At 39.5% G+C, this 26,046-nt stretch overlaps 1 protein-coding gene across 6 annotated transcripts in view; it reads right to left on the bottom strand.

Moving 5' to 3' along the window:
- Window positions 1–26,046, bottom strand: part of TRIP12 (thyroid hormone receptor interactor 12) — a 99,144-nt gene that overhangs the window by 52,796 nt on the left and 20,302 nt on the right. For 4 of the 6 annotated variants that reach the window (XM_077348813.1, XM_077348814.1, XM_077348815.1 and 1 more), the window contains exons 2-4: window positions 20,362–20,508; window positions 8,800–8,925; window positions 5,769–6,577 (exon numbers count right to left, since the gene is read on the bottom strand). In XM_077348813.1, the coding sequence (XP_077204928.1) occupies window positions 5,769–6,577; window positions 8,800–8,925; window positions 20,362–20,459 (1,033 nt within the window). In that variant the 5' untranslated portion in view covers window positions 20,460–20,508. The remainder of the gene's footprint in view (window positions 1–5,768; window positions 6,578–8,799; window positions 8,926–20,361; window positions 20,509–26,046) is intronic. The other 2 variants (XM_077348817.1, XM_077348818.1) reach the window with 1 other exon arrangement.

Raw genomic sequence — 26,046 nt, 5'->3', positions numbered from 1 at the left:
GTACAAATAAATCTGTTTACAGAATCCTACATCTTGTCTTGTGCAAAGAAATTTGCTTTCTAAAGATTGGCCAACTAATTACAGAGCAAGAGTGACCAGAAATTCTGGTTGTTCTTTGTGCATCTAGGACTATTTTTCAGCTCAAATGTTAAGCTAATCTTAACATTTGGGCATCAAGGCAGGCTGGGTTTTATTTTATTTTAACAAAGCTCTTTAAGGGATCCTGACGACAATGGCAAGATTTGTATTTGTAAGCATATTGTTGTGTTTTAACTTTAACTATCCCTAAAGCAAAATTATGGCATGTGGAACACAAACTAAACTAATAAACTATGGAGAAAACTGAGAACTGATGCAGTTTGTAGTATATGTTAATATCTCCAACTTATCTCTTCTTACATTTCCAACACAGTTCCTTCTGTTGCAGAATAGCTGACAAAAAGCAAAAAGCTGAATATATCAGATCAAATATACTTTAATAAGAACTGCTACATTTTAAATAAGTTTGAATTTCTCACGTTCTCACCATGATCTGCTCAGCATCTTCAATATTACTTGCTAGAAACAGATTTCTAAAGTGTCTCATGTCACTAAAATTTACCCTAAAGCACCAGCCACTGCTTGAGAGCTATTATAGCTTTCAAAATTACTCATCAGTAATTGGTGCAACAATTAGCAGGCCTAAGAAGCTATGGGAAAGAACAGCAGTGACAGAATACAGAAGCCTCAGTTTTATACCAGTTCATACAGATATGCACTCCTCAGACTATAATGTCCATGAATGCTGAGGTGAGGAGATCAATCATTTGCAGGTCTACAAAGATAAGAGTCAGATAGGTAGCTGTGTTGGTCTGAATCAGTAGAACTAAGTGAGTTCAGTAGCACATCTCCCAGTATGTCCCTTGGAGGGCACTAAGCTTGGCAAACACCAATTTACTGGTGATCCCTAGCTCCAAGAGTGTGAGCCTGGTGGAATGTTGCCTCTTGAGATCTGGGCCCTGACAGAGCTGTCAAAGTTCCGCAGGACCTGTAAAATGGCACTCTTCCACAAGCCCTATAGTTGAGAGCAGGGCAGCCTGAAGTGTTATTGTCCTCCCTCCACCTCCACCTCCTTAGCTTTCCCCAATTTCAAGATCATCTTCAGCCTGGGATACCTGGCAGAGGACACAAATGAGACGGGGTGGGGATGGAGTTTAAATTTATTTTTTACTGTAATTTTATTATTGTAACTATTTTTAGTGAATGTTTTATTGTTGTGAACTGCCCTGAGCCCATATGAGGAGGGGCGGAATAGAAATTATTATTTAAAACCAATGAAGTTTTATTCTGGGTAAAAGCTTTCTTGTGAATTTCTTCAGATATGCATGAAAGCTTTTTCTGACGCACATGAGATTACACTCTGAGTACTGAACTTAATGATAGTGAAGAGTGGTGACTTTACGAATTTGTCTCCAAAAAGGCAAAAGGATAAAGTTTACACATTACAGATCCCACTCAACCATTGAGCTATACATTATAGAGAGTTCTATATTTCTATAGAGTGTATTATTATAATCTTGACCACTGAGGAAGACCCGGAAGGGTCGAAACGCATTTGGTCCTTGGTTCTAAGTGCTGTTAGTTCGGTATAGTTTTTAAGAAGTTTTTATTCTGTTTTTAATTGTGCACCATAATAAACAACCAACAAGTTTTACATTATTTTTATTGTTCAGCTCAACTTTTGAGTTCCTTCCAAACTATAACCCCTACATCATAAACTCTTCATTGTAGCAGTAATTCTACAAAGTTGATGGCATTCTAGAGAAATTCTGATTTTACATGGGAACCCCAAATCAGTATGTGTTAGGCACATAAGTTTAGGATCATTGTTCATATCAATACTAAAACTTTTAATTTTATAACATGCCTTTAACTTTAGCTTTGTTTCTACTTCCTCCTAATTTTACCGATTACCACGTAATAAGATCTTCCACAGAAACAGTAATCAATGCTCCCTCTACTGGTTCTCAAACAGAATATGGCTAATGTGTCCAAAGTATTTTCTATCTCTCTTTAAACAGAAGAATATTGTGGTCCTCTGAAGATTAATAATATTATAGCAAAAGTGTTTGCACTTGAGCCTACTTTATAAGATGCATTCAGTACTTAAGGCAACAGACCTAACAGTTTTATAACTTTCATAATCAAATATTCTCAAGAAAATATATCCACATCAAGGGACTAGATCTTCAAGATACCTCATTGTTCTGAATAAGTCTCAATTACATCTAGAAATATATATTAAGCATTCTATATATTCCCCAAGCCTCTTTCAGAGAAACAAGTTCTGACACACATTACTAAATACTCAGCATCTGTCTGTGTTCAACATTTTAAAGTTTTAAAGAAATCTCAGCCTGAGGAAAAGCAATAAAATGAGATTAATTTCTTTAAACATAGAAAAAAATCAACCCACTTTATTACTCTATTTTATAAACCTAGTTACTCTTTCTGATTCAAAAGAATTATCTCTAGTTATCATACATGCTGCTGCCACCCCTGAAAGTTCATCTTGGTGAGCACTATGACGTTTTAGATCCTGGGGAGCCAAACAGAGCTGTTACAGATCCATCATCATCAACCAATAAAATGTGAGTTGCCCAGCATTGAAGTTGGAGTCATATGCATGCAAAGCATGGCCTCTACCACAGACAAGGAAAATATGGATGCTAACAATGGGGTCCAGTTGGAGACTGCATCATTGCGCCAGTGTTTCAGCACTCCCACTTTTTCTCAATTCTTTTTCATGGAGTAACAAATAGGAAACAGACCATACTTTTGTAAGAATCTGTCCTTTGGCTTTAAGTAATAGTAATAGAAACCAGTTAGATTCAGACTAATTTTTCAGTTACAGAAGGCACGTCAATCAATAAAATGTAATTCCCCACCCCCTCTGAAACACACTTACCTCAACAAAACACTTCTCCTGGAGAACAGGAGAAATGCCTGGGACAAATCTGTGAAATGCCTGGGACAAATCAGTGCTCTGCAATATGAGGGGAGAATCTACCGAAATCCACCCTCTTTTCTATCAGTATTTTTATTATTTTATATGTATACTTAAATTTGATATCAATTTTGAATCTAACAGGAGATTCCAAACAAATTCCCTAAAAGTCTTCAGCTGTAAGGGTAACACTGTTTTTAAATTTTAACTTTTCCTCACAATCTGGTTTAAAAATATGATGCATTGATGTTATATTAAAGTCAACATTCTTTAAAATCCTTGATGAAGAAGAAGAATTGGTTTTCATATCCCATTTTTGACTGCCCGAAGGAGTCTCAAACGGCTTACAATCACCTTCCTTTCCTCTCCGCACAACAGACACCCTGTGAGGCAGGTGGGGCTGGGAAAGCTCCAACAGGTCTGCTCAGTTAGAACAGCACTATCAGGGCTGCAATGAGCCGAAGGTCACCGACAGCTAGGTGTATGTGGAGGAGCAGGGAATCAAACTTGCTTCGCCAGATTAGAAGTTGCTACTCTTAAATACTACACAAGCTTGATGTTCTATCAAATGCAAGGCTGGTGTTTTGAATAATTTCAGATAAATGTATAACGTTTGAGGTCAAGAACTAAAATAATGACACTACAGGTCATGAATTATATTACTGCTCTGTTATAATTTAGAAAGCCATAGACATTTCTATGTCATAGAAAAATTCTGCTGTGCAAAATAATTAATTGCTTTAGCTTTTGGAAATTTTTGGGCACTTAAAATGTCTAGTCATCTTGCTCTGTATCCTATGCATGTCTATAAAGCCAAATTCTTAATTCTCCCAACTTGTTCCCCTGAGCAGATATAAATTCATTAGTACAGAAAGACATTTAGAGGCTGCCTAATCAGAAGCTCTAATTTTGTTTCTAGGTAGCACAAAGACTTCATTTATCACCAGGCATGATTAATTATAATGTAACACAATTAGCATGAGTGCTTGTTCAGCAAATAAATGAATTGGTAAGTCAAAATCCCAGTTTAGAAATCAATTTACCTGGTCTGTAGACCTGGCAATGAGATAGTAGTCTGAAAGGTACCACTTTCAGTTTCCATTTCCATTCAGACATGCTTAAAAATACTCATTAAATAATGTTACAACATAGTGCGGCAAAATGCATGGCTTCAAACATCACAAGTTCTACAAAATAAATCTACAGGCTATGTTCAGACGTAACTATAGTTTATCTTTACTAAACCAGTCCTTGCACATTCTTTCAGTCATTGATTTGATGTCTGTTTGAAAGTTCCTGACAGACAGCCTTAAGCAGATTAATTTTGGTGCTAAAGTTGGCATCCCAATCAAACACTGAAGAGATGTCTATTCTGCCATTTATCCTGGCTGCTTCTCCAGGAGCTGGGATTGGGTGCAATATCTATGACCTCATAGCAAACTAGTTTTCTAGCTATCAAGATGTCTAAATTGGACATAACTGATTTTTTTGTTGGGAAGCTACACAATAGAGGAAGGAGGTAAGAGTCCATGAACTGTACACCATCAAAGTCTGTATGTATAATGTCAATCCATAGTTTATGACTGGGGCTGAACAGAGACATGTAAAGATTGTAAAAAGTAGTATCCAATATTGCCACGTTGGAAGTTTCCTAGGCTATTAAGATGTACTGACAGTAAATCAGTTAGCAATACCATAATATGGTGGTTGTCATTTGGTTGACTGCTTCACTATAAACATTAGAAAGAACCTTTTGAACTCTAGGCATTGGACATCAAAATAAACAGATGCCAAAATGAAAAAATCCTGATGGATTATTATAAATCATACCCATTAGAGAACATACAGTCAGATAAATGAAATGGAAGAGAGATTCAGTCAGAGGGTTGCATCCCATGATCTGTCAGCACACAGCAATAATAGTCAGGGGGCTTTCACACAATTCCTTTCCCTCAGCAATCCTTTCAGACCCTAGGATAGTTTATTCTAATGTTTACATTGGTTGAAAACCTGAAGTGAAGAAAGGGAAGTTGATGGTATTTCCCTGTCTCTTCTGCCTGAAGAGCTGCTGACAGAAGAGGCAAAAAGGCAACTTCGTTTCATTCTACCTTTTCACTGCAGCCTCTCAATGCAAACTGAGGAATAACTGAGGAATAAAATTTCTCACAGTTTTAAGGCAGCTGGGGGGAGGGAGGGCACACAGGATAAATGAGATTCTTGGGTCCAAGGGATCCAAACTCACAGTTCAGATAAAAACATGATATTAAAGCCACTGTTTGGACAAAACAGTTTGCTATTGCATCCAAATAAAGTGTTTTTTTTTTTGCAGCAAACCTGAGATTCTAGTAGGAGGCAAGAAGTGTACGCCACAGTTTGTCTACAAAACCATGGGCCATCTTGTGTATCTGAGACACAAAGTACAGTTAGGGAGGCAAACAATGTACATGGCCTGCGTTAGCCAGATGACCATTACAAGGCATTTAATATTTTAAAAAACATTTATATTGTGCTTCTATTCTGAAAGTCTGCACATCAGGGAGAAGGGTTAACATTCCTTCCTCAAAATGGAAGTGTTTCACTCCAGATTTGGGAAGCATTCAACTATACCATCCCCAGTTTATAGTTTCAAATAGAACAGATCATGGAAAACCATGCTAATACGAACTAGCCTAAGATTATACTTCACACTGATTCAACAGATATGGTTAAATTGTCATAACAAGCTTGTTAAAGAAGATAACAGTATTTTTCATGCTTCATATAGGTGTTTTCAAAAACTCACTTGCTAATTTAGCCTGTAATCCTGAAGGCCCAGGTTTCGATGCCTCTGGTTTAGAAGAGCCAGGCAGAGACAGTTTTGCTTTAGGCAGGCTAACTTTGGGGCTAAAGCGAGCAGCCCAGTCAAATTTTGAAGAGCCACCTATTTTATTTTGTTCTTTCTCCCGGCTGCTCCTCCGGGGGCTGGGGCTAGATGCAGACCTGGAACGCCTGGCCTTGCTCTGGTCTTTTCCCTGTTTCACTCTTGCACCCTGAGGAACCGCAGAAGAGCCAGAAGCAACAACAGATGAAGAAGAGGATGTAGAGGCTGAAGAGGAGGAATCAGTGATGGTGCTACACCCAGCTTTGGCTGAGCTCGCTGATTTTGAAGCCAGCTTGGTGGGTTTTGCTGGTCTCTCTTCAGTGCCAGTCGTTTCAGCTGCTGGACGACTCTTTACAACGGATGAAGTCTCTGTCCTTTTCCGTTTCTGGCTTCGGGAGCTACCGGTAGCTCCACCCTTTCTGGTATGGGCCTTGCTTGTTGACGGTAATTGTGAAGACTTAGGCTCCTGTTCCTGATGCAAGTGTCTTTTCTTAGACTTAGCCTGTGGCTTGTTTGTTTCTAAATCTGAGGAAGAATCAGCGTGTTGAAGTGCTTTGGTTTTTTTGGCAGGGCTAGGAGAATTTGTCCGGTTGTAATCTGGGCTAGCACTGCGTTTTACTCCTCGAGGACTGTCTTTCTTAGGCACCTGCCCTGGTTTTTGCCTCTCCAAAGTACTGTCTGTGTCCAGAGCCTCTGGTTGCGGAATTATAATAGCAGCTGAACTACAGCCTCTAAGGAGGTAGAGAAAAAAACAGTGTTAGTACTCAATGAGTTAAAGATACCTGAAGAATGATTAAGCCATTTTATACACACACACACACACAGCAGCAAGAATTGTAAAGGTTTACTGAACCATGTACTGCTAAAAAGCATCTTATCATCTCATATGTAGTGAACAGTTATCAAAGAACAGCCAAATCACAATTGCATTCAAGTATTTTACTGTTTTCTGAAGCAATTAAAGGCTCAGAAATGCAATGAAGTTAGAATTTTTTTCCTCATAGGCAACAACTTGTAACAACAGTGAATGCCTACAGTCCAGAAGTAAATCAGTAGTTTCCCAACTCGGTTCCATTTCCTTTGTGGGAGAAGAACACTGCACTGGAATGGGACCAGCAGCCAACACAAATCTTTCTCATAGATAAGAAAGAAGGAACTGAATTCAGCCCCGATTCTATTATAAGAAAAGGTTCAAATGAGCAACTTCTCTAGAGTAGTGTGCCATATTCAGCATACTTTCTCAGCAACTGCACACATGCCATTCTTAGTCCTCATTGCCTGGTAACTTATTCTCATCTAAGTATTTCTAGAGTAGAACCTCAGAACTACCAGAGGTGTCTCCCCAACAGCTCTGGCACTCTACTGCTCTGCTCCAAGCCTCATTCTTATATGGCAGGGTCTAGATAGAAGCAATTTTGTTCTCTGTCATAGCCTTAATGCAACTCTCATATTGTGAAAGCATCTAGTTTACTCAGGTTCACGTCATCAGACTGCATCAGACTTCAGTATGAATTAAGCCAGTCTTTCAGAGCAGTGGTCCCCAACCTTTTTATCACCGGGAACCAGTCAATGCTTGACAGTTTTACTGAGGCCCGTACGGGGGGTAGTCTTTTGCCAAGGGACATCACCGCCGCCTGAGTCCCTGCTCCACTTGCTTTCCTGCCATCCGCTGGGGGCGCTGCCAGCAGCAGCTGCGCAGTGCCATGCTGAGGGGGAGCCCCAGCCATGGCGGCCGCCGGAGAGCACCAAAGGTGAGCCGGTAGCAGAGTAGTAGGGCAGCCCCCGAGGCAGCAGCCAGGAAGGAGGAGGAGGAGGAGTCGCGGACCGGTACCAACTGATCTGCGGACCGGTACCGGTCACCGGGCCGGGGGTTGGGGACCACTGTTTCAGAGTAAAGGAGATAATGCAGACTGAACTGCTACATGGCAAATTTTTAAGTTGACAAAAAAGGTTTTCAGAAGATAAGCCAATCACATTTCACTCATAATGAATGCAATGTCCTTCAGTAATTTAGAAGGAATGATTTTGAATTCTTGAATGCGACAAAAAAAATGGCTTTGCATGCAAAGGTTTTTGTCTCCAAAGTGGTCAGTCTTGTCATTCAAGGACATATCTGCAGAGCATGATTAAAATATTTAGTGTTTCATCCATGAGTAAGAGAAATGCTGTCTCTGAAGGTGAAAAGACTATAGCTCAGTATGAAAGACCACTCCTCTATGCATTCCATTATAACAACTTGGAATGACCTAACACATAAGGTGAAAACTTTTATTCTGCTGGAGAGACAGTTATATGTTAAGCTCTCTTCACATTGCACAACAGTGTTTGTAAACTTAATGTTCAAAACAGGACAAAATGATTTTCAATAAAGCTGTCCGTTTAGTTAAACTGCTGTAATCTAAATCAGCGGTCCACAACCTTTTCCAGGTTGCGACCCGTTGCCAAGCGGTGGGGGGAGAGGGCAGCCCTGCTCAGGAACAGCAGCTCCGCGCATGCGCAGAGCCATTGTGCATGCACGTTTGTGCCCCGAGTGGGGTGCAAACGCACAGCAGCTCTGCGTACGCGCAAAACTGCCGCGTGCGCGTTTGCGCCCCCATCAGGCGCAAACGCACATGTGTGGCAGGTCAGCGCATGTGTGTTTGTGCCGCCGGCGTGCCAGCAACCGCGCTTCCCTCTTCCCCCCCTCCCGCAGCAAGAAGCTTGCCAGGCCGAAACCTAATCGGCCACTTCGGTGGCCGATTTGATCGCAGCCTGGCAAGCTTATCGCTGCGGGGGGGGGGGGGCAGGGAGAGGGAGCTGCGACCCGCTGCCAAAGCTCTCGCAGCCTGACACCAGGCCAAAGACCGGGGGTTGGGGACCACTGATCTAGATCATTTCCTTGTAATGAATCATGAAGATAGCAATACATACTCTTGAAGTTACAGTTGAGAACTCATAAATATAAAACTATTACCTTTTAGAAAAGTGTCCCTTTGACTGTTCAGTAGTAGTATTGGACTGCACTTTGGGTGTCTTTGATATAGATTTTCTACTTTCAGAAGGGCTATGTGCCTTATTTTTTGCCTGCCCTAAATGTGACCTGTCAGCAGAAAGTTAAAAACAGAAAGCTATCAAGAAAACCAGCAAACAGAAATGTGTACATGGAACATTTAAACACAGGATTTTAAACACAAAAAGTTTTCCATCAAGCCTACAAGAAGAAATCTTGGGCAGAGAAATTAGCTTGCTAGTAATGTCAAACACCACCTCCCTTTACTTCAGGCAAGGATATGCAATTGTACTGCCAGATCTTTCCACTCTGCCAATCATTTAAATGAAATACAGATTTAGAATTATGCAATTGGTCACAAATTTCCAACTTCTAGTGCTCACAGTATTTGCCTTATCATCATGCATTGGACTACCCAAGGTACGGTCCAAAAGCTATCTTGACTTGCCGGTGTTCCATTTCAACATGACCCTCAGTCACTGATCAGCCAAGAATCATATAGGGTGTGTATGCACAGGTCTCTAAAATCATTCTACATTCATCAAAGAGCTTGTAAGGCATGTCAATATTTTGCAGCAATATAATGACAACAATGCAGTTGTTTCTGAGTAAGTTCATGGGGCATCACTAATCCCAGGTGACCTAAAGAGCATGATTCTGTGCTACCTCAATCCATTTGCCATTTTCCCAGTTTGTTGCCTTACCTAAGGAACAGAACTAGTTTGATTAGGGTTATGTGTAGCAGCAATGACATTTAATGGACCAGAGACAGAAAGGGAAAAAAACCTAATGGCTCAGTTTGCTCTTAGGGAACCAACTGCAGTATGCCTACCAAGCTAGGTTTAATTCTTTGTAGAGATCTCTTAACAAGATTTCGAATTCTAATTGATCACTTCAGAGCTCTTTAGGGCCAACTCTTTCTGGTCATTGTTTTATTCTTCACACAGAAAATATATTTTTAAAACTCAGTGAGATCTGCATGCTATACCGTATTTTGACTCACAATACAATGAGACAAGCAAAATGTGAATAATAATCACTGCCTTCAAGAATTTAACATAAACCAAAATTTGGTATCCTATCTGATCCAACATTTGTTTCCAAAATCATTATTTAAAGACTTCCTTTTAAAATAAATAATTCATTTAATCATACAAGACATATGTTTAACTTCTCTAACAACTCTTTATCTGGATCAGAATTTCTGCTCCAAAACCAATACGAACAGTTATTATTGCATACAGGACCAATTTTTGAAGAGATGATGGGCTGCTTACAACAAAGTTTAATAGTAACAATTCTGGTACACAAGATATCATGTAGCCCAAGGGTAGTCAACTTGTGGTCCTCCAGATGGTTCATGGACTACAATTCCCATGAGCCCCTGCCAGCAAATGCAGGCAGGGGCTCATGGGAATTGTAGTCCATGGACATCTGGAGGACCACAGGTATACTACCCCTGATGTAGCCTATACCAGTTAATATGCTTGCTACTACTACTTTCCAATATTTTACAGCTTGTAAACATTTCCCACCACATATTTAAAAAACAGCATTCTCTTTGCCACAATATCAACTGGTATTACAATTTTTGAGGCATTTATTTGGTGACTGGTCCCATTAAATTGCAATTTTACTTACATTCTCTCACAGAATCAGTGAAATGGTTGAACCTCTTCTAAACAAGCTATCAAGTATACTATCAATGCATCAATAATGAGGTTGTCATGACTATAAAATTTCTGCCTCTTTTTGAGCCAGATCCACATATGATGGAAATTTGCTCAACATAATTTAAAGAATCCTCTTTTAGTGATATCCATTTGATTAACCAATATAGCCGAGTTGTATGGTAAAAAACTGTGATATTTAGGATAGCCTAATCCTGCTCTGTGAAGTATTCAGACTTATTTTGTGTTTCTTATTACCTCAAATAATGCTGACTAAAATTTTCTGCAGTTCTTGTCATAGAATCATAGAATCATAGAGTTGGAAGGGGCCATACAGGCCATCTAGTCCAACCCCCTGATCAACGCAGGATCAGCCCAAAGCATCCTAAAGCATCCAAGAAAAGTGTGTATCCAACCTTTGCTTGAAGACCGCCAGTGAGGGGGAGCTCACCACTTCCTTAGGCAGCCTATTCCACTGCTGAACTACTCTGACTGTGAAAATTGTTTTCCTGATATCTAGCCTATATCGTTGTACTTGTAGTTTAAACCCATTACTGCTTGTCCTCTCCTCTGCAGCCTACAGAAACAGCATCCTGCCCTCCTCAAAGTGACAACCTTTCAAATACTTAAAGAGGGCTATCATGTCCCCTCCCAACCTCCTTTTCTCCAGGCTGAACATTCCCAAGTCCCTCAACCTATCTTCATAGGACTTGGTCCCTTGGCCCCAAATCATCTTCGTCACTCTCCTCTGTACCCTTTCAATTTTATCTACGTCCTTCTTGAAGTGAAGCCTCCAGAACTGCACACAGTACTCCAGGTGTGGTCTGACCAGTGCCATATACAATGGGACTATGACATCTTGTGATTTTGATGTGATGCCCCTGTTGATACAGCCCAAAATGGCATTTGCCTTTTTTACCGCTGCATCACACTGCATCACATCATGTTTAGTTTACAATCCACAAGTACCCCAAGGTTCCGTTCACACACAGTGTTACCTAGAACCGTATCCCCCATCCAGTTGGCATGCTTTTCATTTTTCTGACCCAGATGCAGAACTTTACACTTATCTTTATTAAATTGCATCTTGTTCTCATTTGCCCATTTTTCCATTGTGTTCAGATCTTGTTGAACTCTGTCTCTATCTTCCAGAGTATATTATATCTTAGGTAAAAGGTAAAGGTATCCCCTGTGCAAGCACCGAGTCATGTCTGACCCTTGGGGTGACGCCCTCTAGCGTTTTCATGGCAGACTCAATACGGGGTGGTTTGCCAGTGCCTTCCCCAGTCATTACCGTTTTACCCCCCAGCAAGCTGGGTACTCATTTTACCGACCTCGGAAGGATGGAAGGCTGAGTCAACCTTGAGCCGGCTGCTGGGATTGAACTCCCAGCCTCATGGGCAAAGCTTTCAGACGGCTGCCTTACCACTCTGCGCCACAAGAGGCTCATATTATATCTTATCTCATATTAAAATTGAAACACTAGTAAACATGCATATTATCTTTGAGAGTATAGACATTTGTGTAACATATATTCTGCCCAAAAATATTCCATTTTGACCAAGTATCTATTCTTGCCTTTAAATTAAAAAAAACAAAAAAAAACAGTAGAGTAAAATTACATTTCAAGATTTACTAAATTCTTAAATCTTTTTAACTGCCAAAGTCCACACTTCAGTCTGGATTTGGCAGGCTCTATAGGGAGTAAAAGTGGCTAGGAATGCTCTCATTACCCCCCTCGACTAGATTTTCTGTCTAGGAAACATAAGCGTTGCACTTCAGCTGAAAGATCTAGAATGCAAATGTGACCAGGTTAACACATGCTAAATTTGTGACTTGATGGTACTACAGGAAGTCCAATGGCACCTTTAAAACCAACGTTTTATTCAAGCTATATGATATTTTTGTATGCATGAACATTTCCTCAGATGCTACAGGGTTCTACTTCCCCAATTTGATTGTTGTGCTTCTTATTACCCAATTAGATTCATTTACATCCTCCATACCAGGCCCACCATTAAGCAGATACTTCACTCAGAAGTCAGAGTATGAATATCTTCAAAAGGCAACAAACTGTTAGGCATCCTTAATATATCAGGATACCATCTGATTTTCTGAATTTATTTTGCTTCTGTTTCATTTAGGCTGCTTATACGCTGCCTTTCCATTTATAGGTCCTTAATTTTACCTAAGGCACCTTGCACTTGATTCTATTCACATGGGGCTGATCGTAAATACAGCCAAATACAGCCTCTACAGGAGAGAGGTAGAAAATTATTATAGCAGCTCCATGCGGAAGTTTGTCTCTTTTCCGTTATTCCAGTAATACTGATACCGGCATCCATAAGGAAATTCAGAGAGCCAGGTGGTGCATAATTTAGGGGAGCTCACCCCTACCTTCCACTTCTCACTTATTTATGACAGTTTTCAATTTATCTTCTTCCAATCTCTGTATCTCTTTTTTTTTCCAGTCACATTATCTAGTTTTAACTTATTTTTATCTTTAGAAGCCATATATTCATTTAACTGCTCTAGAAAACTGAACTGTTACCCCATCTCTGTCATTCAAACTGCTTGTTGATACAGGTATATCATTAATGGCCAGTCTGGTAGGGACTCTCTACTGCTGCTGAAGTGATACAAGGTTATTGTCCAATACATGTAAGTGTAATACTGGGAGCAAGGAGATCTTAAGACTTCTGCACTAATTTCACTAAAACTGATAGCCCACTTCTCATGCAATAGTAAAAGAAGGCACTGAACACTGACCAAGTTTCTAGCTAGAAAGCAGGGTTATTTCTTGACAAACCATCCCTAACAATACAGAGAAGCTGCTACGGAAAATAAATTTTAAACAACTACCTCCCAATCTCCCAGTAAAGTGTAAACTAGAAAGTAGACTTATTCAGAAAACTCAGTCAGAGAATAAATGGTTGCCAATGCCTTACTATTCCCCTTCCTATTAAGGTCTACCTTCAGATATTCCCTTCCTCCAAAAAGTGATAGTGGCAGATGGTGGGAAAGGAAGAGTACTGCTGCAGCACAGAGCACGTGCACACTCAAGCTGAAGCATAGAATGACATATGCTCAATGACATAATGGGGGGGGGGGGAGGTGAGATAGTGTCCAAGCTGAATTCAGTTCTGCAAGAAATTTATTCTTACAGGGCTCACTTATGTTTGATCTACCACCTCATGTAGCAAGAACACCATCCGCTATTCTTTCAGCCAGAATGCATGAAAACAGAATAAACATGGAACAAATATTGTTGGGTATGTGAACTTACAATCACCAGTGTATAATGTCTTTTGTAGTTGATCACAGAACAGAAAAATGGTGAATGTACACAACCTAGAAATAGGCAGAAGGGTTAAGAGACTGGCAGGTGACAAACATTTTCCCCTCTCACTTCAGTGTTTTGGGTTTGCTGCCAGGTAGCCAAGCCAGTTGATTACCTATTTTTTATGCAGTAATGGGTAGGATGCAGACTAAACTGACAATTACTACTATTCCTTTCCAGCTGCAGACTTTCCTCATGTTGAACTTCAGGGATCCCTATCCCCCCAAAGAAGTATTTCAAGATCATTGGGCCACAGTAAGACAAGGATACAAGAAAGTTCTATTCCACTAATAGAAATCTTAGCTGCTACCCATGAAGTAGCTTCTAAAGATAAGAGGACTCTCAGGAAAATGAGATGTTGCAAGGGGTCTGCAACAGGGAAATGAATAAAAACAACTCTCCTTTTGTGTGAACAGAAGTGCCCTCTGATCATGGAAACTAGTAGTTGGATCCAACTTATGTGCAGAGCAAAGTCACCAGGAACTTCCAATATGACCAGACTAAATGTGCAGCTGAGCATTTCTGGATCTTAGAAATCATTACAAAAGCCTTAGCTCTGCTTTAGGAAACTGAAAGAACTGGATTGATCTGTGGGATGAGTTTGGTAGGGAGAAAGCTAGCTGCAGTTTTCCCCAGAATAGCAGCAGTACTGATAGTCACTGCCCTCTGCAGATATAAACTAAGCTTTGATTTTTCCTTCTTCATAAGTGTCCAGGTTTAAAATTCTTGCATTACTACTGCACAGAGCTGGAAGTGGTCATAATCTTACTATAGTACAACTACAACTTCTTTAAAAGTATAAGTAGGGGAAATCTTTTGCCTACTGGAATAGAATACTCATCAGCTCTGGTTAAAGGACTTAAAGAATTCCAGTGCAAGTCTTTTTCTACATAACAAGTGATCATATACAAGGTGTCCTCAACTCTTGATCAACAGTAGTAAGACATACTCAAGTACAGCGTTGCTTCAAGAGGAGCTCATGAGTTAAAGACTCTGTTGTACGTGGATGGGAAACCTCCAAGGAGAACTAGGGGTCATGATACAGAGGTAGGAAATGGCAAATAACCTGTGAACATCCCTTGCCTGGCTGCCAGACAATCCTTGGATATCCTGGCTACACCAGACACACCATACAATAAATAAATCTGTTGTACTAGATTCACATGAGCTAAACTGATAAGTACTGCTAACAGCTGTACTGGGGAGCCATAAAACAAAAAACTCTACCTGATACCATTTTGGAACTAATACTCTCAGCCCAGAATATTCATTTCCTGTAGGACTCTGACAAGAATGGCAGATAAGATCACAGCAAGAGCAAGGAAAAACTGAAGGCAGAAAATCTGAGTGCATTGGCTCAAGAAAACCATTTTATATGTGCTGTTTTATACATTCCAAGCAAGGGAAAACATGAGCTGGGAACATCTGAAATATTGCTTTCAGAGCACTTAATAGTTCAGATCTGCCAGAATCAGCTAATATTAATTCATATCGAAAAGAGAAATGCATTAAAAGTGAAGATACTGCATTTCATATACTCAGTCATGCAAAGCATTTTCAGCCACCATAAATATGCAGCTATATTTGATGAGTTCAATCAATGAATTTGCAGTCTTTTTTAATGATTCAGTGCTTGCAGCCCCAAAATATATTTTAGTGGCTTTAGTTGTTACCATTCAGGATATCACTTTGGATCACCTTACTGGGATTGTTTTGCAATAATTCTAGTCCACCCTGGATGGCAATTCCAGAACACTATATTAGAAGCCAGTGTTTTGACACATAGCCACTGGCTTGTGTATCATAGGATTCATATTCATGTCCTAGGTCATGCTCATTTATCTCCCTTTTTCACCATATTTTAGGATGGAGGTTCTAAACCAGAGTCAAGGTTGAACAACTAGCCAACGTAAGGGTATTTGCTGAACTCAACTTGATGACCAAGTAATACCCAAAGCAAGGAGTATACTTTACCAACTGAGCTTGTTGGCCAGCTGTGCTCTGACCTGGAGAAAAGCTGCCTAACCAATTCAATTCATACCTGGTGTCATCTAGATTAAATTTACAATGTAATGTGCATCTTGATTGGGCAGAAAGACAAAATATAAATTTGCTAAATAAATAAATGGCCAGAAATTGCAAGTGCATTGGACCTTATCTTTCAGGGTTCTTACCAGTCTTTCAACATCTTCATCAGATACCAATAATTTTCCAGCTTAAAGTGCTGGATGTAATGTCGATGACTGTAAACAGCCTTTGATCAGGTTACCTTAAGGATGAACACAGTCTTCTTTGGAGCCTACCCTATGTGCACGTGATGTTTCAAGTACAGTGGGTGGTTATTAAGATGGGTGGTTTTTTTTTTCCGTAGAGGCACTTGTTTCATAATTCCCTCTTTGGAGAAGTTTGTCACCGAATTATCATCAGCCCAAAAAGTTGCTATTGGATGCTTCAATAGCTGTGAACATGCAGTGCGGCAGCCGTTAGCTTTAAAGCTCTGCCATTTTATTTAGTTATCGCTTTTAATGCTTTATTTACATTTACATTGTGGTTTCTAAACAACAGTTGCTTTGGAATCACAAATCAAAAGGAAGGCTGTAAATATTTTAATTTATTATTATTTTGGTTTCAAGACATTTTGTGTTGCACTACCTTTTAAATTATGAAGCAACCAGCTAACGGTAATGATCAGGGAGTACTGCAAGTGTGGAATATTTTATGTTGATGCCAAGAGTATTTTTACCCTTCTCATTGTTTCCCAACCATGGTCAAAGTAGACTAAAGTAGTTCTACCTTTTTGAACGTTCAAATAAAAGGCTAACTTAATATTTTACCTTGAAGATAGGAACTGTCCCCTTAGGTCAGGGGTAGTCAAACTACGGCCCTCCAGATGTGCATGGACTACAATTCCCATGAGTGCCTGCCAGCAAACGCTGGCAGGAGCTCATGTGAATTGTAGTACATGCACATCTGGAGGGCCGCTGTTTGACTACCCCTGCCTTAGATAAACACACAATCACCTGTAATCCTTTTACAAGTGAAAACTGGAACCAATCAACACATTACAAAAAATATTTTTATAGCCTTCTTGGAAGTGTTCAATAACTGAAAGTTTCTTATTTGAAGTATAGCATACAGAAAATACCAAATCAAAAGGAAGTATAGGCTAGAATCAAAACCCCCAATATATATTAGATTACGAACAGCTCCTTAGTACTCATTCCTTCAGTTCTAGATATGCAACGCAAACTCTAGCTTTGATATCTGCAGTTGAAAATACTTTTTAAACTAAAATATGATATATCAAGAAACTCTTTTAAGTTGTATATTAATTAATTAATTATAGTTCTAACTTACAGAACTATAGAATGAAAATTAACTTCAAATGCTAGAAATGACCAGAGCAACTGAATACGACTAGGCACTGTAGGCATAACAAGTTGGGTATCATAATTATCTATTAAACATTTGTAAAAAGATCTGCAAAATGTTAAAGGACATACCACTCAAAATGGCATCTACTAATGTACACCTGGAGTATTAATATTATCAAAGTAGTTACATAGGTTTTAAGGAAAAAAGAACATTTTCCAACTCCATGACCTCATCTAGTGTATTTAATAAACAAATTTTAAATAGCCTCCCCCATTTTTATTGTCCCAACAGTAAATATTCCTTTAGCGAACAAATCAAGAGTGATATATTCAAATAAATTCAAAGCTCACATGGAGATTGTTCTAATTGAAATACTGATATCTGCAAACATTTGTAAAAACAATTTGACATGTTTCCTTACACAGTTGAAATTGAAGAAAAAATAAAAAGGCACTAAAAAAGTTGATCAATTAATTTTAGAACAGTCATCTAACTCAATCAAATTTAATTTTTGTTCAGAGGTCACCAGGGCACCTCACTTACATTACTTGTTGGTTCCACATCAGATTATTAGTTTCTCTTCTACTTATTATTTCAGTTTTCACCTAGCCAAAGTGATTCATGCGACAGTCACCTCCAAGTTAGACTTCTGTAACTTGCTCTATGCAAGCCAACTCCTGACCTTGAACCAGAAAGTGCAACTGGTCCAAAGTGCAGCAGCTCGGGTCCTCACAAGAGCACTTTGGAGGGCCCACATTCAGCCTTAGGCAACTGCTCTGTTTCTCAGTTGAATTCTGGATCAAGTTCAAGGTCCTATTTTTGATGTTTAAGGCTAATTGTGGTCAGAGCCCAGTGTACCTGAGGGACCCCCCTAACTGACTATCCCCCACTGAAGAGTGCTTTGCTCTGCTAACAGGAACCGGCTGGTGAAACCCAGTCCTAGAGAAGTACTTCAGGCCTCAACAGGGGCCAAGGCCTTTTCAGGTCTGGCCCCTATCTGGTGGAACGATCTCCTGGAAGCGCTGCAGGCCCTGCAGGAAATTCCTTAGTCTCAAAGGGCCTGCAAAACAGAGCTCTTCCAGCAGGCTTTTGGTTGATCCTAGGTAAATAACGGAAAACGACATAATCGAATGGGCCTTCTCTAAAGCAACCCACCCCCTGAATGGGAGAAGAGGAAACAGAAACCAAGACCCATTTAATGTAGGCATTAAATAATTTTAACTGTTTTAAATTGTGTTTTGTTGTTTAATGTAGCTATATTGTATGTATTTGAATACTGTGAACCACCCTGAGTTGGCAATGCTGAAAGGGGGTAGTATAAAAATCTAATTATAAATAAATAAATAATTTTAAATTAGCTTTTTTTTTAATAACCTGTACGGCCAATTAAGTGAATTCGTAACCTGTTTTTATTTCAATTATTATATGAATTTGCTGTTTCAATCTTAAACCGAATAGATATTTGTTGATTATTTTTGGTTATAAATATTCTAGCAATTTCTGATTAAGCATATTTTTCAAGTCTCATATCTGATTTAAAATGTAGCAAGCTTCAATAACTGGATTTTTGTATTGGTGGCTGACATTTTGTATCTGTTGGGATAAGCTATGGTTGTTAAGCGCCAAGTACAAGGGTTGTACACCAAGAAAAAATGTCGTTATCATTTCAGACTTAGTCTTCATGGGGAGGGGTAAGCGTTCTCAGCACAATTGCTTATTTTCAGATAAGACATTACCAGTTTGGAATATAAATCTGTGTGGTTCCAGACTTGGGGACCATAATTTTCAATGGAGAATGTGTCTGTGGCATCTGTTTTAAAGGTAATGGCACTAAATCTGCACAGAGCACAGAACTCCCTGTAATCTAAGATCCCATTCAAACACATTGAACAAAGGGAGTTTGATTTTATAGACCACTCTTTCAACAACTGAACTTCTCTATACTGATTTCTAAAATAGTAGTCAAGCAGTAACTTACCATGAAAGCTCTGACTGGCCAGAGTATTACAAATCCTGTGACTGCATTTTCCTACTTTACAGTGACTGACTGACAATAAAAACCTCTTACCTTTCCACTGAAAAGTGCATCTGCCATCCATCATAAAATGAAAGTGGCTTCCTTTGCAAAATTGCCCTCCCCCAGCCCTTGCTGTGAGTCTGCCATTATTTCTTATGGGGGATTTTTCAGTAGGGCTGGAGTGACTGTTTCTCAAACAAATCGCACCAATATTGCAGTGGAATGAGTGCTACCTGTCTTGTGAACCTATAAATTTCAAAAAAATTGGGCCGAGCAACAAATTTCATGGGCCCTAGAATAAAGTGCCTCTTCAGCTCTCTATTTTCCCAACAACAGAAAGTTGCATAAAACAAAATCACTGATCCTCCCCTCTGCCCAAAAAATAGGAAGGGTACAAGAACTATGGTTCTTTGTGGCTTATCTCCAAATGTGATTTGCGAGAAATCAGTAGAATCAAAGAACAGGCTTCCTTAGGCCGTGGTGGGTTCTCCTTCCTTTAAAGTTTTAAAGCAGAGGCTAGATAGCCATCTGGCAGAAATGCTGATTCTGTAAACTTAGGTGGACTGTGAGTGGGTGGGCAGAAAGGGTTGTGTCAGTGCTTGGTTCTTGTGGCCCTTTCTTGCATGCCCAGGAAAATGCTGAACACTACTTTGGGGTCAAGAGGCAAATTTCCTCCAGGTCAGACTGTTCTGGGATTCTGGCTTTCTTGGGGGGGGGGGGGGGGCACAAGTACATGTTGTAGCAAACTAGCAGCACCCAAAGTTGAAAACATGGATTGTTTCAGGGAGTGTTTTTTACCTAAGAACCTTGGATTTGCATTACTATTCCAAATAAATGACAGTAATGACTAGTAATTTCCAAGTATATCTTGAGCTTAAGAATTTCATTATGCACATTCATAATAAGTACTACAAGATTCTGGATGCTTAGAAACCATGAATTTTAATCACTCCTAACAACTCTAGTTCATGCTGAAAGTAAAGTAGATGTCACAGAATTGTTAATTAATAAATCTAAAGGAAGTAATGTTATCTGAACCAAACAAAGTGCTGCCCTGTTTTCTAAAAAATAGCATAATCTAATATTTAGGTTTGGAGATACACTAACAAGACACATAAACATACCTTCCTCCTACTGCGTCGTCTTGCGGTTGGGCCCCAACAGTGTTCCTTTGTGAACGTCGCAGTGACCCCCCTGGACTGTTATTAGGCCGGTTGGACATTGGCACCTCTCTCCTGAAGGGACATACCCTTTCTAGACACTACCATTCACTGAAAGACAAAAGCATATGTACATTAGTAAATAGAGGAAGAACTATGGCTAAGTAGCTAAATGCCATAATGATGATTACACACGTTAGACACTTTCAACAGTTCATCACAAAGGATTCCAACAAAAATAGGAGCATAACCAACTTTTTTGGGGGGGGGGGGAGGGAACACTACACTCAAGAATTTCGGCATTCCCAAGTTTTATGCTGTATGTGTATGTTTGGAACTTGACCACAAAGAGGCATCCTATTAATAGCACTCTGCTATTAAAATTATATTCAGGTTTTCATGAGCTGGTGATAAATATTCCATTTTTCCCACATACAACCCACTCTGTACACTGAGTTTTGCTTTGCCTTAACTGAAAATAGCCATTAATTTGTATGTGTCATTCTAATCAGCAAAGTCCTAGAAGGTCTAGCCCTAAGTTAAAACAGTATGTAAGGGAGAAGAAGAGAGGTAGTCAGACAACATCAAGGCGAAGTATATTAAACCAAAGGAAACAGGATTAGTTTCAAGGTCTTTGGAAGAAACTGAGAAGTGCATGTCTTCAGGTGAAAAAAGTAACACAGAACTGAGTTAAAATCAGTGACCTGTTGTATTGACTCCAATAGTATACTATAGACCATGGGGACACTACTAGGACACTGTGCATAACAGCTGGCTTTCTACAGTATTACTAGCCCATGCAGAAATCAATGGATATGACTGGCAGTTCTGACATAGGAATCAGTACAATCCATCAACATATTTTCACAGGAAGAGAGAAAATTTGATACCAAAGATGAGGTACTTTCCCACGGATTTCATCTCTGTGACACAACCATTAGTCAATACATTATGAAAATATTCATCCATTTTTCATGGTTGAAAATGCACAACCGCAAAAATCATAATTTGTTTTACAGTTAATTTCTACTTAAAGTCTTTCTTCTAAAAGAACCAGAGGCATGATCACCTCTGACATACAATCAATAACAACCCTGGTTACTGAGCTAAAGCATCATATCTGTATCAGTTACTACTACAAATTCCTTCATAAAATTGTTAGCAAAAGTTGCATAAACAAGCACAGATTAGTACCTTGTAGATGTCCATCAAAATTTTAACCCATACAGTAACAGATTAAACACAGCAATTGCAAAACACACTATGAAGATATGCAATTTTTACAACTCCAGTCAAATTATAAGACTAAGTTTATCTATAGATTTAAAATCTGTCCAAAAATGAGTTTTATTTGTATGACCAAATTAGGTATCATAATGGTTTTAAGATTTACTATTTTAATTTAATATTAATTAGTAGATAAATGGTATCACAAAGTTATGTGTGTGATTTTAAAATGATTCAAGCTGCCCTGAGTAAGCATGCTGGAAGGGGCAGGGGGGAAACAATAACTAGCTAAATAAAAGAGCCCTTTTGGATCAGATCAGTGGTCCATCATCCCATCTCACACAGTGGCCAATTAGACATTTAGAGATCCAACAACAGGGAACAGAGGCTGAGGCCTTCCCTAATCTCGCCTCCTGGTACCACCATTCACAGGATTACAGCCTCAAAGTGAGGGTTCCCTTTAGTCACCAGGGCCAGTAGTCATCAACAGACCTCTTCTCCATGAACACATCTCACTCCCTGTAGCCACCCAGGCAATCATATATCAGTAAATTCCACATTTTAATAATTCATTGACTAAAGTAGTATATTCCCTTTGTCTGTCCTAAATCTACTGCTCTTCAATTTCACTATATCTCACCAAGTTCTAGTATTTTGAGAAAGGGAGAAAAAGTTATCTTGCAGAATTCTATAAATCTGTATCATGTCCTCCTCCTCTCTTAGACCCATTAGGCACAGGCCGGAATGCCTGCGCTGGCATTCGTGTGTGCGCACTATGCCAGGGCATCTCCGTACACCGGGAAACCCCACCCCCGGTGCATACACAGGGAACAGCGGGGCATCATGCCCGCCACAACGGCACAGCAGCTGCCCAGCGTAGGAAATGTAGTGTATAATGGGTCATAGTGATCTGTTTTCTCAAGTAAGAAGTCCCAAAATCTTGAGCCTTTTTCATAGGAAAGGAGCTCCTTCAACCCCTTTAATCATCTTGATTGCCTTCTACTGAACTTCTTCAAATTCTGCAATGCCATTTTTGAAATACAGTGACCAGAATAGCACACAGTACTCTGAGGCAGCACCATAAATTTAAACCAGGAATTCTCAACCAACATGCTAGGGAACACCAGGGCACCACTGGTGCCCCCAAGGTGCACTGCAATGTACTGCTTTTTTATTGTTATGTTTTTTTTGTTATTAACTCCCTTATATGGGTGGTCAACTCACTCCCAGTGGCTAATGATGGGCCTGGAGGGAGTGGGAAGAGGAATGGCTCTGGCCTTGCAAACCTTTCCCAGGTGAGACTCCTACTATTTTATTGACCTATTGGTAGCAGCTGGAGTCAAGTAAGGTGAGTCCTTCCTTGGGGTTGGGGACATAACCACCTTTGGGGGGGGTTTGGTTTTAACTCAGGGGTGACAGAGGAGCCTTCCACAAGCTTCAGGCCTTGAGTGGTAGGGAGAGAGGCCTTCTGAGACTCCAAAAAAGCCTGTCTTTACAGTGAAAGGTACTTATTGACCCATTATGCACAGGCTGGAATACCCATGATGGCAGCGACAAAGCTTCAGGGAAAATGAAGCTTTCATCACTCAGGCTAAGAACGTATATGGTGACTTTCAATTTCCAGGCTCAGTAACATCCCATTTGCTCTTTTCTCCAAAGCATCCCACTAGAATCATCAGTTCATTCTTATCTCCCTGCTTGTGGTTTTTACTTCTCTGTCTCCACTAACTTCAGTAGTCCTAACATCTCCTTCTGGTTTAAATTACTGTACCATTTTTATTTGCGTGATCTTGTACATTCTGTAACTATATCAGTTTTCTCTCCAATTCCTTCTCCAGCACCACTCTTTCTGTTTTTAACAATAAACACTCAGTGGTTCCTTAAAGATGGACAAGATTTGTTTCTTGCATAAGCTTTTAGGGAATAGAACATGCTTCCACCAAAATTTATGCTGGATTTAAATATTGTCAGTTTAAGAGCCCTTAGACACTTATTCAGTTTTACAGTGACAGACAGTAGCAGCACATGTTCAACCACCTTTGTTGTTGCTGATTACTCCCCCCTCCCCCTTGTAACCTTAAATTTAAGATCTTGTCTGTTCATATTTGTTTGGCTTAAACTACAGTGCTGAGACAACATTTGGATTAAGATTGCATTTTTTTACCCAATTAAAGAATGAGACAGTGAATATTATGCTTCTGTATAGATCAGATTTTCTCAACTTTTTGACCATGGAGGCACACCTGAAATTTTTTCAAGGTTCAAGACATACTGGGAGTGCTGTCAGCTGGTCACACCTCCCTGTCATGCCCCTTGGAAATGGCATGTCACCCAGTAGTGACATCACCCAGTTGGAACTATTGCTTCATTAGCAAGTCTTTTTGCCACAGATGAGGCACAATGGAATAGGAGACCAGGGATTACCAGTCCATGTGAAACCCATCAATGACCCATTATGCACAGTGGCAGCTATGCCGGGCTGCTGCTGTGCATCGGGGATTTCTTAGGCAACAGAGTTCTAGTCAGAAGTGAAGGGAATGAGGTATAACAACGAAAAACGCAATGAGGGGGTTGCAACAGACTCTAAGAAGCTAGAACACTTTTACATTCCTTTGCTGTTTCAGAATCTCAGATAACTACAGAATATGTCACAAGTATATAACGTTTAACAAAATTCCACCTTGAGTGGTACATATACTAGATCAAGTTAGTAACAGCTTCAAAGAACTATCACAAAAAGGTTGAGAACTCTATATACCGTATTTGCCGGCGTATAAGACGACCCCCCAACATTTCCATTCAAAATATAGTTTGTCACCATTGTACAGCCGCAGTGCGACTAAAGTGCCTTCAACCCGACCTTCTAAGGAGGATTTGTGGAGAACTCAAACACAAAAAAATATTGGCATTTTAAACACACTTTCACTTAACCTGACTTAATTTTTCTATTAGGTCAGCCCACTGTATAAATGAATGGTTCCCATCATTTTACTAGCTAAATGTAACAGTCAAGAAAGTATTAGAATTATATTCACATGTAGTTTTGTTCTAAAGCTACAATCAAGTGTATAGAATCCTGAAACATTATGAAACACGCACTTACATTCCAAGGGGTTTAACAGAAGCTCCATTGTACAAAAATAGTTTTGATTAAGCCTTGTTCCATAAAACTCCAGAAGTAGTATTTTTAATACAATTACAGATTCAGTGAAAAGTCAAGCATACAAAAAACACCAAAACATATCTAGCTGCAACTATTATGAGGCTTGTGAATTTTCATTAAAGTGGGAAATATAGAATATTTTTTAAAAAGTGTTCATATGTACTGTTAAAAGTAGACAAATGTCAAGCTGGATTTCCCTGCCAAATTAAACTTCACTTGTCGAAGCAAAACACTAGCAGCCTGCATAACACCATACCCTAAGAAACTTAAGTTCATTCATTCAATTTATATATCACCCCTCACTGCTCTGGAAGAAGAGAATTTCCTAAACTACATGAAATTATGAGCTCCTGTTATTGCCCAAACAAACAATACAAATTGAGGTAACCTGAAAAGTTAGCAAATTTATAGGGCTGGCAATACCTGAAGCTCAATCAAGCAAAAGGGGAACTAAAATAGAAATCAAAACTAAGAAATTAAAAGATGCAGAAAAATAATCCCATATAGCAGCAAAAATATTTATACACACACACTCTCTCTCTCACACACACACACACACACACACATATGAATGAAAGTTGGGACACATTTTTGCACTTAACATATTCATATATATGGATAAAGCTATTCCATCTGCCTATGCAATTTTATTGCCTTAAGTGGTCTGCACATGTATAACTCATTAACTACACAATGATAATTCAAAAACTTTTATGGACACTAAGAATGTACTGCTGCATTAGTTCTCTAGAACAGGAGAAAATTACATATGCAATAATAAACCCCAGTAAGGAACAATCTGAACTAGAAACATGATTTTAAAAACAAACTGAAATGGCCATTAGCAATTGTGATTGGTATTTTATTGCAAGCATGCATAACTAGGGAAAATGCCAGCAATGGACCAAGTACCTAATAAAATATCCCAAGACTCGATAACAGGAAAACCTTCATCAGTTACTGCCTCCTTCCAAACCAGTACAATTTTCAGATGTGCTCATGCCTAACAGAGGTCCAAGCTATGTCATGCAGTAGTTATTTTATCCTAATTTGTTTTGTGAACAAAATGTAGTTGATTCTCCTCCATGTTTATAGGAAAGGGAGAAGAACTCCTTGCACAGAAGTCTTCAAATGTCAGTCTTCCCCTTCCCCATGAGGTAGATAACAAATTGTAAATTCAAAGTCTCCTTCTGAAGATGGAGGACATTTTGATGGGAACTCCCACAGCAGTACTTACAGTATTTGCTGGTGTATAAGAC

The sequence above is a fragment of the Paroedura picta genome, chromosome 8 (assembly GCF_049243985.1).
Source record: "Paroedura picta isolate Pp20150507F chromosome 8, Ppicta_v3.0, whole genome shotgun sequence".
NCBI classification, from domain to species: Eukaryota; Metazoa; Chordata; class Lepidosauria; order Squamata; family Gekkonidae; genus Paroedura; species Paroedura picta.
The sequence above is the reverse complement of the archived record's forward strand: the minus strand, read 5'-3'. Positions and strand labels throughout refer to the sequence as shown.